Below are 18,023 nucleotides of genomic sequence, written 5' to 3'. Positions count from 1 at the left end.
ACCAATTCCGACACTTATGTCATTCTCAATAGCCCATATTAGCCCTTAGTTTTCCTCTCGGCTGTAAGGCGAATGCCAGGACTGTCCCCCAAATCCTCCAAAGGCATCTCTCTCCCTTCCATCCATGAATAAACAGTGCCATAACAGAACTACATTAGCCTTGCTGAAAAGCGGTTTCCCACAATAACAGACTCAATTTCTCCATCCCAGAAATGTGGGGGAAAAATGGTTGCATCAGTATGTACTAGAAGAAAACATCTCCTCAGGTCTTCTACCACAGAACTAAGAAGTAATATGGGCTACTGAGAATGATGTAAGTGTCAAAATCACTCCAGCTAACAAACATTATAGGTCAGCATTGATTTTAATCTCTGTAATCAAATGTAGTATGCTCACTGATGCTCTATGCCAACAATATTGCAGATGTAATCACAAGGGAGTGTCCAGTTGTAATTTAATTCACCATCAGATCTTTGCCAACATCACAATATGAAGTAATCTCGAAGTCACTTTCCATGCACAGTGGAAATCTGCACATCAGGATATTTTCTTTTCGGATTCGTTTTTTGTGAACTTTTCTTTCACAACATCCAATGACAACCAAATCACTAAACTGTGCCCCATTTGTAGTACCTTAACAGAAATAATGTATTCAACAATCTGGCCAACATCTACATGTATCAGAGAATTTGGTAAGCATAGTGGTTAGATAGTATTCCAGCTGTTTTAAGAGCATGTGGAAAGTGTATGCCATAATACAACCTTGGCGCAGTAAACTGCTGAAAGAATGTTCATCTCCTTGTAATGCCATCACATCTGGAGCTTATCAGAAAAAAGGAACAAGTTAACACATTGGACCACTCATGGAACTCTGGCCAGAGCAGTGAAAGGTGAACAGATATTTTTAACACACTAAACTCAGTTCCACATTTGTATCATAAATCACAAACTGCTACATCACTATTTTCTGTTACAAACTTTATTTGTACCTGGTCATAAACTTTTCGAAGAGCTGGTGCCATTTTATTGGTGAGAGTTCCTGCGACTATAATAACATCTGCCTGTCTTGGTGAGGCACGGAAAACAACTCCAAATCGGTCCATATCATAGCGAGGAGCTGCAATATGCATCATTTCCACAGCACAGCAAGCCAAGCCAAATGTCAGTGGCCACAGAGAACCCTGTAAAAGGAATATATCTTCAGCAAAGTACATTAGTTGCAAAGGCACTATGGTACTATATCAATAAACCAGAAATCAAATCTGCATATTTTGATACTATATCGATAAACCAGAAATCAAATCTGCATGATGATAAGGTCCCATACTCCGAGGAACATAGGGGAAGATGCGGGAGACCCGCACCGCCGACTACGCAAGGTCCTAGTGGAGGTGGTTTGCCATTGCCTTCCTCTGACTAATGGGGATGAATGATGATGATGATGATGATGATGATGATGATGATGATGACAACACAACAACACCCAGTCACCTCGAGGCAGGAAAAATCCCTGACCCCGTCGGGAATCAAACCTGGGACCCCGTGTGTGTGAAGCGAGAACGCTACTGCAAGACCATCAGCTGCGGACCATCAGCTGCGGACCAAATCTGCATATTTTGATATTATATTAAATTTTAGTTTTGATTGACTGACTGACTGCCATAACCAACAACTGTTGCAAAATGAATTCCTAAGTCAACCTTTTTGACATTAAACTGAAATTTTCTCTTGGACCCATTCCACACAGAAGTTTCAATCAAGGCTACACCTATGTTTTGTCTTTATTAGAATTACAAAACTTGAAAGATGATAGCAACTAAGTGACGGAAAGCTTTTGCTGGGAAGCAGGAGCTCACTCTTCATGTGATGACAACAGGTGCCACCGCGAATCCTTCTCATTAGTCCAGGACTTCCAGCCCTTCCCGTCATCAGTTGTTACTTTGCAAACAAAGCACTAGAAGTATATATTATTTTCTGCTAACAATACGGAGTTCTTTGATGAGGTCTGCATTGGAGTACTGCGATAGTGGATTTGAACCACTATAATTCGAATAGTCTTCATTTTCAAGGATACTACACTATTAGCAACAATAGAAAAGAGAAACAATATGTGACAAAAAGAATGACCAATGATGACAATGTTAAAGATTTCAACAGTTTGCTAAAAAGCCTACAATGGGATGAAAAAAAAACAGCTTTACTTTCAGTGAGTTTTCATCAGATTTTTATTATTTCTTCAATGTCTCATGTCCAGAAATGACCTTTACAGTAAATGACTGCAAAAAGATAAAAAAAATAACTGGATAAATCATGAACTAAAAAACAGCAAGAGAGAAACTTAGACTTTTCCAATATGCAATGATAAATAATAACAATAATAATAATAGACTAAAGGTAGAATTTAAGAACTATCAGGATTACTATAAAGATCTTCTGCTAGAAACTAAAAGTAAATATGTAGCCACAATGTTAAGAAACTCTACTAACACAGGTTTAGCTGTTTGGAAGGTAATAAATAGCTTTAGGGATTGTAAGGACAGATCAACAAATGATTTTACTATAAACCATAAAGGGAATATCATGAAATGTCAATGTCAGATTGTAAATGTTTTTAATGAGTACTTTTCTTCTGTTGGAAAATCTGTCAATGACCATTTTAAGAATCTTCAGCATAGATATAGGGGCATTCCAATCAAACAAACCATATACTTGGCCTCAACCAATAACAAGGAAGTCAAAAACATAGTAATGTCATTAAAAAATACAAAATCAGCAGGCTATGATGGATTGTCTATCAGTACACTGAAAAGATGCATAGACAACATATCTGATGCCATGGCCACAGCAGTAAACGATGTAATTGCATCAGGTTGTTTCCCAGATAGTCTAAAGACAGCACAAGTAACCCCGATTCACAAGAAAGGTGATAAATCTAAAATTGAAAACTACCACCCCATCTCAATCTTACCTGCATTTTCTAAGGTAGATGAGAAAGTTATTTATACTAGACTAATGACATTCCTGAGTCAACACAATTTAATATTTGAAAATCAGAATGGCTTTATGAAAAACAAGTCAACATCAGTAGCAGCAGCACAATTAATAGACAAAATAATAATGGCCATAGAGAACAAGGAGTATGTAACTGGAGTGTTCCTTGATCTAGAAAAAGCTTTTGATTGTGTCAACATCACCATATTACTTGACAAGCTGTGGAACCTGGGTATCAGAGGAACTGGCTATGAGCTAATAAAATCGTATATGAGCAATAGAAAACAATTTGTCTTGCTTAAAACAAACAGTGGGTCTTACACATCTAAAATTACTGATATCAAATATGGAGTGCCTCAAGGTTCTGTCTTGGGACCCCTTCTTTTCTTGATTTATGTTAATGATATACAGTATTGTTCTCCTAACTGTACAAAAATATTGTATGCAGATGACACATCAATAGTGTGTAAACACAAAGACTATGAGAGTCTGGAGGTACAGTGCAACAGTGTAACTAATGAAATAGTCAAGTATTTTAATGAAAGCCATCTAAATGTAAGTGCTTCAAAGACTGCAATGATGGAATTTAACACAAGGAAACAATAGAATTTGACATGAAATTATCCATAGGAAATGACATTGTAAAAAAGGAAAAATGGACAAAGTTCTTGGGAATTACAATCCAGGGCAGCCTCAAATGGGACATGCATATTGATTCCTTACCATGTAAGCTGCCGTGTACTAAAAACTGCTTATCATGCCCTATTCTCATCAAACTTAAAACTATGCTGTAGAAATATGGGGTGCAACAACTCAAGCCAACCTAAGTACATTATTAATACTACAGAAAAAAGTTATCAGAATTATTTGTGGTGGCAAACCTCGAGAATCATGTCGGAATCTGTTCCCAAAATTAGGTGTGCTTACCATTATAGGTGTATACATATTGAAAGTTATATTGCTTGTGAAAACAATAAATCCAAATTTCAACTGTGACTTGCACCAGTATGATACAAGGCAAAAGTTCAGATACCATGTAAATAGCCACAGAACAGCTTTATATGAAAAAAATGCACTTCATGCTGGGCTGAAGCTAGCCAATGCCCTACCAAAAAGTCTCACAGCCCTTCCTACTAACAAATTAAAAGATCATCTAAAAAGAATTCTAATTGAAAACCCTTTTTATTCCCTAGACGAGTATTATATCCGTATGAAAAGTGCTTCATAATTATGTCAAGCTCATAGTTTTAAGTAACCTACAACTAATATAATGTTGATAAAAACAATGTTTGTAATATCGTGATTGTATACTACCAAATGTAAAATCCATCAAAATGTAAAATTTATTAATACACACAAATCTTTAGTTTTGTAATTTATAAACTGACGTATTCAGAAGAATAATCTGTATGATGTCCTGAAACTGTATTATTTCTAGGGATTGTATTTGATTATTCGATGTTGAATAAATATTATTATTATTATTATTATTATTATTATTATTACATCTGCCCATATTAGCAGCCCACAAGTACCACAGAATGGTCAATATGTCTTGAGAAATGTTTAGCTTATTCTCCGCAAAATGTACAGTGTGTTGATTGTTGTGAATAGTTAACTGACATCCTTGCCTTTTGCAAACACGGTACACCCATATCTGATTTACGTACTGTTCTGACAGTGGATGATTATGATGAATATGGTTTTATGGTGCTCAGTATCTGATTAAATATCAGTGGCTCTGGTTGAATAAGAATGTTTGCATTTAGTGAGAAGAACAAAGTCTTCCTTCATAAGGCAATCTTTTTGAGACAATAGACCATGGACACACAGTGCAGACTGACTGATAATGACGACATGTACAACAGTTGGTTATCAATACATTAAAATAGACAATAACTAGCAACCCAGCTCGGCTTCACATGAGTAGCATTAAATATCTACAGCTAGACAACTTGTCCAGCATAGTTTATTTTGTTTACGGGCCACTGCGTTGAGTTGCGAAAAAAATTCTGAGAACAACATTCTGTGTATTGAAGGCTGGCTGAGGTACCACAAATAAAAGAAAAAACAGGCACGATCTACATGTGTAGCTCATGTTGCAGCACTCTTCTTGTCAAGCTTAATACACACTGTGATGCACTGTTGAGGCTCCCTGCCACATTTCAAAATGCGTCCGCCAACCACTGAAATCTTGTTTATTCATCCACAATAAATTTCTTAATTCTATTCAGGAAAGTCAGGCCCATGTCTTTATGATTTTTAAGAGGTCTACGTGTCTTTCTGACCAGAGGAGATTCATTTACCAGTGTTCTGTATAAATCAAAAGTGTTCAAACAAATAATGTCTTTCACTCCACCACGCAAAGATTGTATTAACAACTATGCTTGACTCAAGGAAATCAAAAGTAGGTGTGGGGAAGCAGCACAATAGGAAAGTCCCCAATCCTTCGGAGAGGGGTATGGTTGACCAGCCCTGAGAGCCCACTGCAGGAAGTGTAAGGGATGGGAGTACCGTTGCCAAAGTGGGCGATGTCGTCATAGCTGTAGCATATGACACTATCATACATGCTGGGTGCAACTGCTTGTACATCTTAACTTATTTACAAGTAATTTAGTCCAGAGGCTTATATTCTTGTATTTTCTTCCCTCCCTGGAAAATGGTGCAATCTGGTGAGCAGGAAGACTGATGCTTTCCACGGGTGACACAGATGGGGGGAGGGGTAAAAGGAACGTTTGCGTGCAGTGGTCGTCCACCTCATCTACAAATGGGGTTAGCATTGTAACACTAAGACATGTGCCCGAATTCCAAACACTTGAAGCACTGCCTAGAGAGGAGAACATATGGTTTCACATTGCTTTGATATACCATCACATTAATCTTCATCTTTTCAGCCAATGAGTTGCCTTCAAAGGCCAAGATGAAGGCACCGGTAGCAACCTCATTGTCCTTTGGTCCCCTATGGACACAACAGACAAATTGTACAATCCGTTGCTCCAAGTTGGCATGTAGCTCATCATCAGATTGCAAGAGCAAGTATTGCTGGAAAATGATGCGCTGTACCATATGAAGACTATTATGAGGAGTGACAGCCACTTGTACGTCACCCAGCTTGTTACAAGTTAGCAGCAACCATGACTGGGCAGGGGATGCTGTTTTGATCAAGACTGTTTCATTTTAGAGATGGCTGCGACTTCCTGTAACTTGTCCTCTTTGTTCTCCACAAAGAATAAGGGCTATGTAAACCAGAAGAAATCCCTATCAGTCCTTGTGCAAACCAAGTACTGGATGGAGTATTGCTATGCTTGCTGCTTAGTGCTGCGTTCTTCCCACAGTGTAGCCACTGAAGGAAACATTTCCAGATCATATCTCTGTGCATTAAACAAGTACTTCGCTGCCATAGAGCATGCTGGGGCATATGGCCACCAGCAAAGCGCAACTTCACCACCTACACAACTTCGCCACTTCATTTGCAACTCATCTGCCATGCTGCCATCCACTCCGAACTGGGGCTCTCCCCAAAGGGGCCACCCAGCCTCAGCAATGGCTACCTGGCCAGTAACATGTTGCTTACAGTCCTCATGCCCCAACCACACCAGACACATACTCCCTGGCATATGTCTGCAGCTTGTGGTCTCGCAATTGCGTTCTCGCTTCTCGAGCATGGGTCCCGGGTTCGATTCCCGGTGGGGTGAGGGATTTTCACCTGCCTCAAGTTGAATGGGTGTTTATGTTGTTCTCATCATTTCATCATTATTCATGAAAGTGGCAAGATTGGACTGAGCAAAGGTTTGGAATTTGTACGGGCGCTGATAACCGCGCAGTTGAGTGCCCCACAAACCAAACAAACACAAACACCACCACCACCACCACCACCACCACCACCACCACCCCCCTTGGCATACATGGGGATTTTTCACCTCAGGCACCAACAGTGCAATCCCTATGTGGTCAGAGGGCTACGACTGTGCAGGTACTTGATGATCCCTTCACAACACAATGGCTACCATGCTGGAATTTTTGATGTACTTCCTTATTGTACGGAAGGTGGTGCAGACATGGAAAGACACAAAGGTGGAGCATACACCGCACTGGGTAACCTTCCCTGTATGATCAGCACTTCTGGAGAATTTTGAAAATTGGTGGAAATTGAAACTCAACAATGGGGACTATGTATTTATTTAATGAAAAGTTGTAGAAAATGCAAGGTGGAAACTTGAGTCCCAAATCATAAACCAGGTCCAAAGCAGGTCCGCAACAAGAAACCATCTGATGGAAAGGCAGAAGGGGAATGGGATACTGGAAGTACAAGCTTGAAGCATGGAAAGAAAGTAATGCTGCAAAGGCTGGGGCCCCGTGGAAGCCAAGCACATACTCATGAAAGAGTTGTGAGCCTCCTGGGGGTGGGTGGGGGAGAGGGGTTGAGCAATTTCTAAGACCAGTCTGCATATACATGGGGATGCAAAAAGGAGACTTGAATTTATATTGATAGAGATGATAAATTTCGTGGGTGTGTGCATGTTGTGAGGTAACAGAATAGTGTAGCACTTGATCTAGTGAAGTACTTGATACCAAAACATGAGCATAGAAATATTTTATAGCTACCGCTTACATTTTGTGAACTCATTATTTAATGTTTTACGAGTTCATAAATGACTAAATGAATATTAGTTTGATTTATACGGAGTATTTTCATATAAAATTATGGTCTCATAAACTCTTGTGACGTAACACAGTAATTTTAGTTGTGTTCAATATTATATTGCACAATCAACTGATCTAAAGTGTACAACTTCTGTAAGGGATCTTGTATAAATGTTAAATACAGTAAATTAAAGTTTCATGAAAATAATTTTTTGCAAATTATATCATAATATTTCATGCAGAATATCAACTTTTGTCGAAATTTGATTTATTTTTTAAACATTTCCTTTCTTGCAGTACTCAAACGTTTGTAACCTTGCAACTTTTAATCACACTGACCAGTTACATTTACATAATAACCTGTGAAAAGTCTGAATAACCACCTTTTGCAGTGCGGACTGCTGCAAGACGTGCAGGAAGAGTGTCTCTGAAGTTCTGGAAGTACCGATAGGGAAGTGGAGCTATGTCAACACTAGTGTGGCCAACTGTGCTACGTTTCCCTGTTGAGGACCCATGGCGTGAACAGTCTGACTGAGGCAGTCTCACAGATTCTGATTGGGTTTGTTGTTCAGGGCAGTATGGTGAACTAATCCAGGTACTCTTTGAACCATGCATTTACAATGGCAGCATATGACATGCTGCATTGTCCTGCTGGTAAATGCCATCATGCTAAGGAAAAACAAACTGCATGTAGGGGTGGACTTGGTTCCCAAAGGATAGATGCATACTTGTATAGATCCATTATGCCTTCCAGAATGGTGACATCACCTAGGGAATGCCATGAAAACATTCCCCACACCATAATGCTCCCTCCTCCAGCCTGGACCCTTCCGACGATTTTGCAAGGTGTTTGCTTTCATATTTTTCACACTGTACACGCCAACAGCCATGTGTCCAATGGAGAATGAAATGTGATTCATTTGAAAAGGCCACCTCTCACCACTAAACAGATGTCCAGTTGTGGTATTCGTATACAAATTCCAGCCTTTGTTGCTGATGAATAGCAGTCAGCATGGGTACATGAACCAGGCATCTGCTCCAAAGGCCTTAACACAGCAATGACGATCAGTCCATATCGCCAATGTTGTTTACTTTTATGGTGTGGTAACTGGTTTCAGTCACCCTACACCTAAACCTACATCTTTACTCTGCAAACCACCATTAAGTTCATGGCAGAGGGTACATCCCATTGTATTAGTTATTAGGTTTCTTCCCATTCCATTCACATATTGAGCATGGGAAGAATGACTGAAACCGTGTGTGTGTGTGTGTGTGTGTGCGCGCGCGCGCGCGCGCGCGCGCGCGCGCGCCTGCATGTGTGCAGGAATTATTCTAATCTTATCCTCACGATTCCTATGTGAGCAAGGCATAGTTGGTTGTAGTATATTCCTAGAGTCATCATTTAAAGCCAGTTCCTAAAACTTTGTTAATAGACTTTCTTGGGATAGTTTCTTCAAGAGTCTTTCAGTTTCAGTTCCTAAGTCTATGACACTCTTCCACAAATCAAACAAACCTGTGACCACTCATGCTGACCTTATCTGTATATTTTCAACATCCCCTTCTCATCCTATCTGGTATATGTCCTCCACACTTGGGAGACTTGAGCAATATTCTAGAACTTATCACACGAGTGAGGATTTGTAAGCAACCTCCTTTATAGACTGATTTTTCCCCAGTATTCTACCAATAAATCACCTGCTTTACCCACGACTGAACCTATGTGACCATTCCATTTCATATTCCTAGAGTGTGTTACACCCATGTATTTGTATGAGTTGGCTGATTCCAACATTGACACATTGATATTATAGCCACAGGATATTACATTTTTTCCATTTTGCGGATTGCACAGTTTTACATTTCTGAACATTTAAAGTAATAAAGTATCAAGGCTTTCATGGGGACTTGACAAACTGCCTGTTGGCTTCTGTCTCAGGTTCTTCGGCCAATGTTTGTCAGATGATTTTCAGGCAGACATTGGTCGAAGAACCCGAGACAGAAACAAACAGGCAGTTTGTCATCTAAAGCAAGTTGCCCGCTTTGCACCATTCAAAATCTTATCAAGATCTGACTGAATATTTATGCAGCTCCTTTCAGACAGTACTTCATTATAAATAACTGAATCATCTGCAAAAAGTCTGAAGTCACTATTAATATAGTCTGCAACGTCATTAACATACAACTTGAACAACAAGGATCCCAACACACTTCCCTGACACACACCTGAAATCACTTCTACATCTGATGATGACTCTTCATCCTAGATAACATGATGTGTCCTCCCTACCAAATTTCACTTGATACCCCATATGATCATACTTTTGACAAAAAGCTTGGGTGTGACAGCAAGTAAAATGCTTTTTGGAAATCAGGAGATATACTGCATCTATCTGACTGACTTGATCCAAGTCCTGTGTGAGATGGTTTCACATGTGATTGATGTTTTCGGATCCGTGCTGGTTGGCATTGAGGAGATCATTCAGTTCAAGATAAATCACTATGTTTGAGCTCAGAATATGTCCTAAGATTCTACAACAACCATCGTCAAGGACATTGGACGGTAGTTGGACCTGTGATAGATTATTGTTAGAAGAGGGGTTAATGCAGCCACAAATTTGGTACAGAATCGAACAATGATTCCTTCCAGCCCTGGAGCTTTGTTCAATGTTAATTATTTCAGCTCTTTCTCAACACCATTGACACTAATACTTATTTCATTTATCTTTTCAGGGGTGTGAGGATTAAATGGAGCAGTTCTCCTGGGTTTTCCTTTTTAAAGAAACATTTGGAAATGGAGTTAAGCATTTCAGCTTTTGTTTTACTATCCTTAATTTCAGTTCCCACCTCATGCATTAGGGACTGCACAGTAACTTTGGTGATAGTGACAGCCTTTACATACAATCAGATTTTCTTTGGTTTTTTTGAAATATCATTTGACAATATTCTGTTATGGTAGTCATTGACAGAACCATAGATTGCTCTCTTGACACCCAAATGAGCTTCATTCAGCCTCTATCTATTTATAGCCCTATGCTTTGTTTTACACCTATTATGCAGTAATATCTGTCTCTTCACAAGTTTCTTTTCCCTCATGTTATGGACTGTTCTACTGGGTACATATCTATCCAGAGCATTATCAACAATTCATTTAACTTGAGCCATAGTTCCTCTGCAGGCTCCTGCCCTGTGCTGAAAGTTTCCAACTTCCTCACTGATATATGACACTTCTCATTTTATATCTAGTTTACTGAACATATAGATAAAAAATATACTCACCAACAGCAGCAGGGGAACAACGCACAAAAGGGTTTCACTTTCACAAGCTTTCAGAGTCAGTGGTTCCTCCTCCTGGCAGAAGAGTTGAACGGGCAGGAAGAGGGGTGAAAAATGGATTGGAGAGGTTTAGGGAAAGGGTGCAGTTCACAAAAGTCACCCAGAACCTCAGGTAAGCAGGGACTTACCAGACAAGATGACAAAGGAAGACTGATTGTTGGGGACTGCACGAGACGAGATTTGAAAACCTGAGAGTCTGAAGGTAGAAGACAGGGTAGTATGCAAGAGAGAGATTACTACTAAAACATCATGCATGAGTTAATAAGAGTGAAAAGCTAAGTGCATTGTATGTAACAGAGGTGGGAGGGGGACAGCAAAAATAGACAAGTCAGAAAATGAAAGGTGTAGAAAACTGAAATGGGGTGAAGAAAGGAGTAGTTACTGTGAATAAATGCCGAGACAGAAGGAATTAATGTAAATTAAGGCCAGATGGGTGTCAAGGACCAAGTACATGTTTTAGCACTAGTTACCACCTGCGGAATTCTGAGAAACTAGTGTCTGGGGGAAGAATGCAGTTGGCGCATTTGGTAAAACAGCAACCACGGTCATGGTCATGGCTGTTATGTTGTACAGCATTCTCTGCAACAGGATATTGTGCGTTGCCTGTATACACCTTCTGCCTATGCCCATTCATCCTGACTGATAACTGGGTTCTAGTCATGCAGATGTAAAAGACCAAACAGGGTTTACATAACAGCTGGTATTTGACATGTCATTTCACAGGTGGCTCTCCCTTTGATAGTATATGTTTTGCCAGTTACAGGGCAGCTATAGGTGGTGGTAGTAGATTACATAAGGTAAGTCTTGCAGGGGAGATGGTCACAGGGGTAGAAGCCATAGGGCAGGGAGATGGGTGAAAAAAAACATAGGGTCTGACAAGGATATTGTGGAGATTGGGAGGATGACAAAAAGCTATTCTATGTGTGGTGGCCCTACCAATCTCTGCAATATCCTTGGCAGACTCTATGATGCTTCTACACCCATCTCCCTACCCTATGGCTCCTACCCCTGTGACAGTCCCTGCTGCAAGACTTGCCCTATGCACCCTACTACCACCACCTCTTCCAGCCCTGTAACTGGCAAAAAATATACTCTCAAAGTGAGAGCCACCTGTGAAATGACACATCATATACCAGCTGTTATGTACACACTGTTTGGCTTCTTACACTGGCATGACTACCATCCAGTTATCAATCGGGATCAATGGGCATAGGCAGAGGGTGTATACAGGCAACACACAATATCCTGTAGCAGAACATGCTGTACAACATGACAGACGTTGCTTCGGTGCCTGTTTCACCACACACACCGTACGGATTTTTGCCCCCAGACATCAGTGCCTCAGGATTCTGCAGGTGGGAACCAGCACTAAAATATGTCCTTATTTCTTGCCACTCACGTGGCCTTAATTTACGTTAATCCCCCCATCTCAGCATGTCTTCACAGTAACTACTATTTTCTCCACTCCATTTTAGTTTTTACATCTTTCATTTTCTGACTTTTCTATTTTTCGCCATCCCCCCTCTGACCTCTGTTACATGCAATTCACTTAGCTTTCCACTCTTATTAACTTGTGCACTATGCTTTAGTAGTAATCCATGTCTTGCATATTACTCTGTCTTCCACCTTTAGGCTCTCAGGTTTACAAATCTCGTCTGGTGCAGTCCCCAATAATCAGTCTTTCCTTCTCATCCTGTCCGGTAAGTCTCCCCTGACCCAGGATTCTGAGTGACTTTTCTGAACTATACCATTTTCTAAACCTCTCCAGTCTTTTCCTTCACCTGTTTTCCTTTCCTTTGACCTCTTCTGCCAGAAGAAGAAAGACAGTGGCTCCGGAAGCTTGTAAAAGTAACCCTTTATGTGTCTGTGTTCACTGCTGCTGCTTGATCATTAGATTTTTTTTTATCTAATCAAGAATTCATTATTTTTGTTGTTTCTTAACATATATATCTTTCTGATTGTTTTAGTTGTCCTTTGTACTTTGGTAATTATTGTTGTCACAATCACATAATTGTGACTGATCCCAGTTTCAATGTGGACATCCTCAGAGAGGACAGGCCTATTTGTTGCCATTAGATTCAATATACTTCCATCATGAATGGGGTTCCTAACTACCTGTTCTAGGGAGTTTTCAGAGAAGACATCTAGTAATGTTTCACAGAATTCATATCACACCCACCACTAACAATTCTGCAATTTTCCCAATTAACTATTGGATGATTAACGTCTCCACCAACAATGACAGTAGGATCGAGGAACTTACGCAGATTATCTTCAGACCAGTATGTCTCTTAAATCAACAAAGTAGGCCAGGAACAATACAGCTACTAATCTTATGTAACATTAAATAAGCAACACAGTTACAAAACAAATATATCATGCATATACCCATTGGTGAAACACTGAGTCAATGTGTGGAGCTGAAAGGCACCTATCATCAATTAGTGGGTAGCAGAGGGGTTCTCAGGTCATAAACAGAGCCCCACCCATCAATCCACACATGATCGGTTGAACAACTAGTAACATCAAAACATGCAAAATAGTATGTATAAAACTGCATATGTTTTTGGCTTTTGTAACTAATGCCACCTGTTCATCGTCGTATGGTCAGCATTGCTGACTCTCGATCACACAGCCTTGGGTTCAATTCTCAGCCACATCAGGCATTATCTCAGCTCAAGTCTGTGTGTGTGTGTGTGTGTGTGTGTGTGTGTGTGTGTGTAGTACATGCACACCAGGCAGCTGAGATCATCACAGAGTGGGTCCCCTGGCAAAAAATCCGATACACACATTTTTTAAGCAACATTATAATCTTACGTGTCTACTATATGAAGTCTGTATAATTAGGCACACACTATTGTGTGTGTTTTAATTTTATTGGTTGTTCAACTGATGATGTGCATATCAACGGGCAGTGACTCCACACATCACTAATGGATGTATGCACAACATATTTTTATTCATTTTGTAATTATCTTGCTTATTTACAATTTTATAAGGTGAATTACTATATTATTCCTGGCCCACTTTACTAATCTCAGGGATAAACTGGTCTGAAGATGGTCTATGAATGAAAAAACCAGTTGTTGTTGTCGGCATTGTCTTTAGACCAGAGACTGGTTTGATGCAGCTCTCCATGCTACTCTGTCCTGTGCAAGCTGCTTCATCTCCCAGTACCTACTGCAACATACATCCTTCTGAATCTGTTTTATGTTCATCTCTTGGTTTCCCTCTACAATTTTTACCCTCCACGCTGCCCTCCAATACTAAATTGGTGATCCCTTGGTGGCTCAGAACATGTCCTACCAACCGATCCCTTCTTCTAGTCAAGTTGTGCCACAAATTCCTCTACATTTCAAAAACTTCTATTCCCTTCTTGTCTAAACTATTTATCGGCCATGTTTCACTTCCATACATGGCTACATTCCATACAAATACTTTCAGAAATAACTTGCTGTCTCAAATCTACACTCTATGTTAGCAAATTTCTCTTCTTCAGAAACGCTTTCCTTACCATTGCCAGTACAAATTTTATACCCTCTCTACTTCAACCATTATCAGTTATTTTGCTCCCCAAATAGCAAAACTCATTTACTACTTTAAGAGTCTCATTTTCTGATCTAATTCCCTCAGCATCACCCAGTTTAATTGGACTACATTCCATTATTCTCGTTTTGCTTTTATTGATGTTAATCTTATATCCTCCTTTCAAGACACTGTCCATTCTGTGAAACTGCTCTTCCAGGTCTTTTGCTGTCTCTGACAGAATTATAATGTCATCGGCAAACCTCAAAGTTTTTATTTCTTCTCCATGGATTTTAATTCCTACTCCAAATTTTTCTTTTGTTTCCTTTACTGTTTGAATATACAGACTGAATAACATCAGGGGTAGGCTACAACCCTGTCTCACTCCCTTCCCAACCACTGCTTCCCTTTCATACCCCTCGACTCTTATAACTGCCATCTGCTTTCTGTACAAATTGTAAATAGCCTTTCACTCCCTGTATTTTACCCCTGCCACCTTCAGAATTTGAAAGAGAGTATTCCAATCAACATTGTCAAAAGCTTTTTCTAATTCTACAAATACTAGAAATGTAGTTCGATCTTCTAAGGTAAGTTGCGGGGTCATTACTGCCTCACATGTTCCAACATTTCTATGGAATCCAAGCTGATCTTCCCAGAGGTCGGGTTCTACCAGTTTTTCCATTTGTCTGTGAAGCATTCATGTTAGTATTTTGCAGCAGTGACTTATTAAACCGATAGTTCAGTAATTTTCAGACCTGTCAACACTTGCTTTCATTGGGATTGGAATTATTACATTCTTCTTGAAGTCTGAGGGTATTTTGCCTGTCTCATCCATCTTTCTCACCAGAAGGTAGAGTTTTGTCAGGCCTGGCTCTCCCAAGGCTATCAGAAGTTCTAATGGAATGTTGTCCACTCCTGGGGCCTTTTTTTTTTACTAAGGTCTTTCAGTGCTTTGTCAAATTCTTCATGCAGTTTCATATCACCAATTTAATTTTTTTCTACGTCCTCTTCCGTTTCCATAATATCGCCCTCAATTACATCACCCTTATATAGATCCTCTCCATACTCCTTCCACCGTTCTGCTTTCCCTTTTTACTTCTTGATATTCATACAAGTGGTTCTCTTCTCTCCAAAGGTTTCTTTAATTTTTGTGTAGACAAACCAGTTACCATACCATAAAAATAAACATAATTTGTGATCCAAACTGATTGATTTTATGTTACATTATGATACAAGATCAATGAAATACCAGATTTGACTTCAAAAATTAATGTGACTATGCCAGACAATTGATGATAATGATGATGACGATGATGATGATGGTAGTAGTAATAATAATAATAATAATAATAATGAACCCACTATCCAATATGCTAAATAATACAAATTATGGATACAATATTACTGGAACATATCAACACAAAATCACACATTTGCTATACATGGATGATCTAAAACTACTGGCAGCAACAAATCAACAACTCAACCAATTACTAAAGATAACAGAAGTATTCATCAATGATATAAATATGGCTTTTGGAACAGACAAATGTAAGAAAAATAGCATAGTCAAGGGCAAACACACTAAACAAGAAGATTACATATTGGATAACCACAGCGACTGCATAGAAGCGATGGAAAAAACAGATGCCTATAAATACCTAGGATACAGACAAAAAATAGGAATAGATAATACAAATATTAAAGAAGAACTAGAAGAAAAATATAGACAAAGACTAACAAAAATACTGAAAACAGAATTGACAGCAAGAAACAAGACAAAAGCTATAAATACTTATGCTATACCAGTATTGACCTACTCATTTGGAGTAGTGAAATGGAGTGACACAGACCTAGAAGCACTCAATACACTTACACGATCACAATGCCACAAATATAGAATACATCACATACATTCAGCAACAGAAAGATTCACATTAAGCAGAAAGGAAGAAGGAAGGGGATTTATCGACATAAAAAACCTACATTATGGACAGGTAGACAATCTAACAAAATTCTTTCTAGAACGAGCAGAAACTAGCAAAATACACAAAGCAATCACTCATATAAATACATCAGCTACACCATTGCAATTTCATAACCACTTCTACAAACCTCTAGATCACATAACATCAACAGATACAAAGAAAGTAAATTGGAAAAAGAAAACACTACACGGCAAGCACCCGTATCATCTAACACAGCCACACATAGATCAAGACGCATCCAACACATGGCTAAGAAACGGCAATATATACAGTGAGACGGAAGGATTCATGATCGCAATACAGGATCAAACAATAAACACCAGATATTACAGCAAGCATATTATTAAAGATCCCAATACCACAACAGATAAATGCAGACTTTGCAAACAACAAATAGAAACAGTAGATCACATCACAAGCGGATGTACAATACTAGCAAATACAGAATACCCCAGAAGACATGACAATGTAGCAAAAATAATACATCAACAACTTGCCATAAAACATAAACTAATAAAACAACACGTTCCCACGTACAAGTACACACCACAAAATGTACTGGAGAATGATGAATACAAATTATACTGGAACAGAACGATTATAACAGATAAAACAACACCACATAACAAACCTGACATCATACTCACCAATAAAAAGAAGAAATTAACACAACTAATTGAAATATCCATACCCAACACAACAAATATACAGAAGAAAACAGGAGAAAAAATTGAAAAATACATCCAACTGGCTGAGGAAGTCAAGGACATGTGGCATCAGGATAAAGTCGACATTATCCCAATTATACTATCAACTACAGGAGTCATACCTCACAATATTCACCAGTACATCAATGCAATACAGCTACATTCAAACATATATAAACAACTACAAAAATCTGTAATTATTGATACATGTTCAATTACCCGAAAGTTCCTAAATGCAATATAACATATACCATACAGTTACAAGGACGTCACGCTTGACCGAGGTCCGCGTCATGTTCCATTTTTAACCAGACTTAAGTCTGAGAAAAAAAAGGTCAATAATAATAACCACCACGGTGCATCTCCTGTTCAACTGAAATGTCGTTCTTTCCTTGCAAAGCAGCTGTCAGGAGAGAGCACTGGGCATCTGACACAGTCCAGCCCTGCTTAGATCTGCAATTAGTATGTAACTAAAATTTGGATGTTTATCTGGTGATTTGGAAAGTCTTGTTTGAAAATAAAATCTGATGTACAAGATTAAAGAATGGAGAGTATGAAGACTGGACCTTATACGCACATCACACCAAGAGGGACTTCTGCTGGATGATTGAAAGTTATTCCTCAGTGTCAGCATACAGGCTTAATAGAAGGTAAATCTAATATCCTTGTGACAAAGTTGCGAATCTAATATCTTCGTGACCAACAGAGGTCCAAGGTTTATAGATTGGACAATTGTGCAGAACTATACCACACAGTACAACAACAGTTTAGATGCAACCAAAGGCTCTGCAAAATAACACAGAGCATCTACTATGAGAAACTACCATTAAGCAAC

General features: G+C 39.1%; 1 protein-coding gene across 1 annotated transcript in view; it reads right to left on the bottom strand.

The window, feature by feature from the left end:
- The window catches only part of LOC126190662 (NADH-quinone oxidoreductase subunit B 2-like), a 70,114-nt gene that overhangs the window by 42,961 nt on the left and 9,130 nt on the right, over nt 1-18,023 (bottom strand). Inside the window, exon 4 of the mRNA XM_049931102.1 lies at nt 990-1,181. Coding sequence (XP_049787059.1) covers nt 990-1,181 — 192 coding nt within the window. The remainder of the gene's footprint in view (nt 1-989; nt 1,182-18,023) is intronic.

This window comes from Schistocerca cancellata, chromosome 6 (assembly GCF_023864275.1).
Source record: "Schistocerca cancellata isolate TAMUIC-IGC-003103 chromosome 6, iqSchCanc2.1, whole genome shotgun sequence".
NCBI classification, from domain to species: domain Eukaryota; kingdom Metazoa; phylum Arthropoda; class Insecta; order Orthoptera; family Acrididae; genus Schistocerca; species Schistocerca cancellata.
The sequence above is the reverse complement of the archived record's forward strand: the minus strand, read 5'-3'. Positions and strand labels throughout refer to the sequence as shown.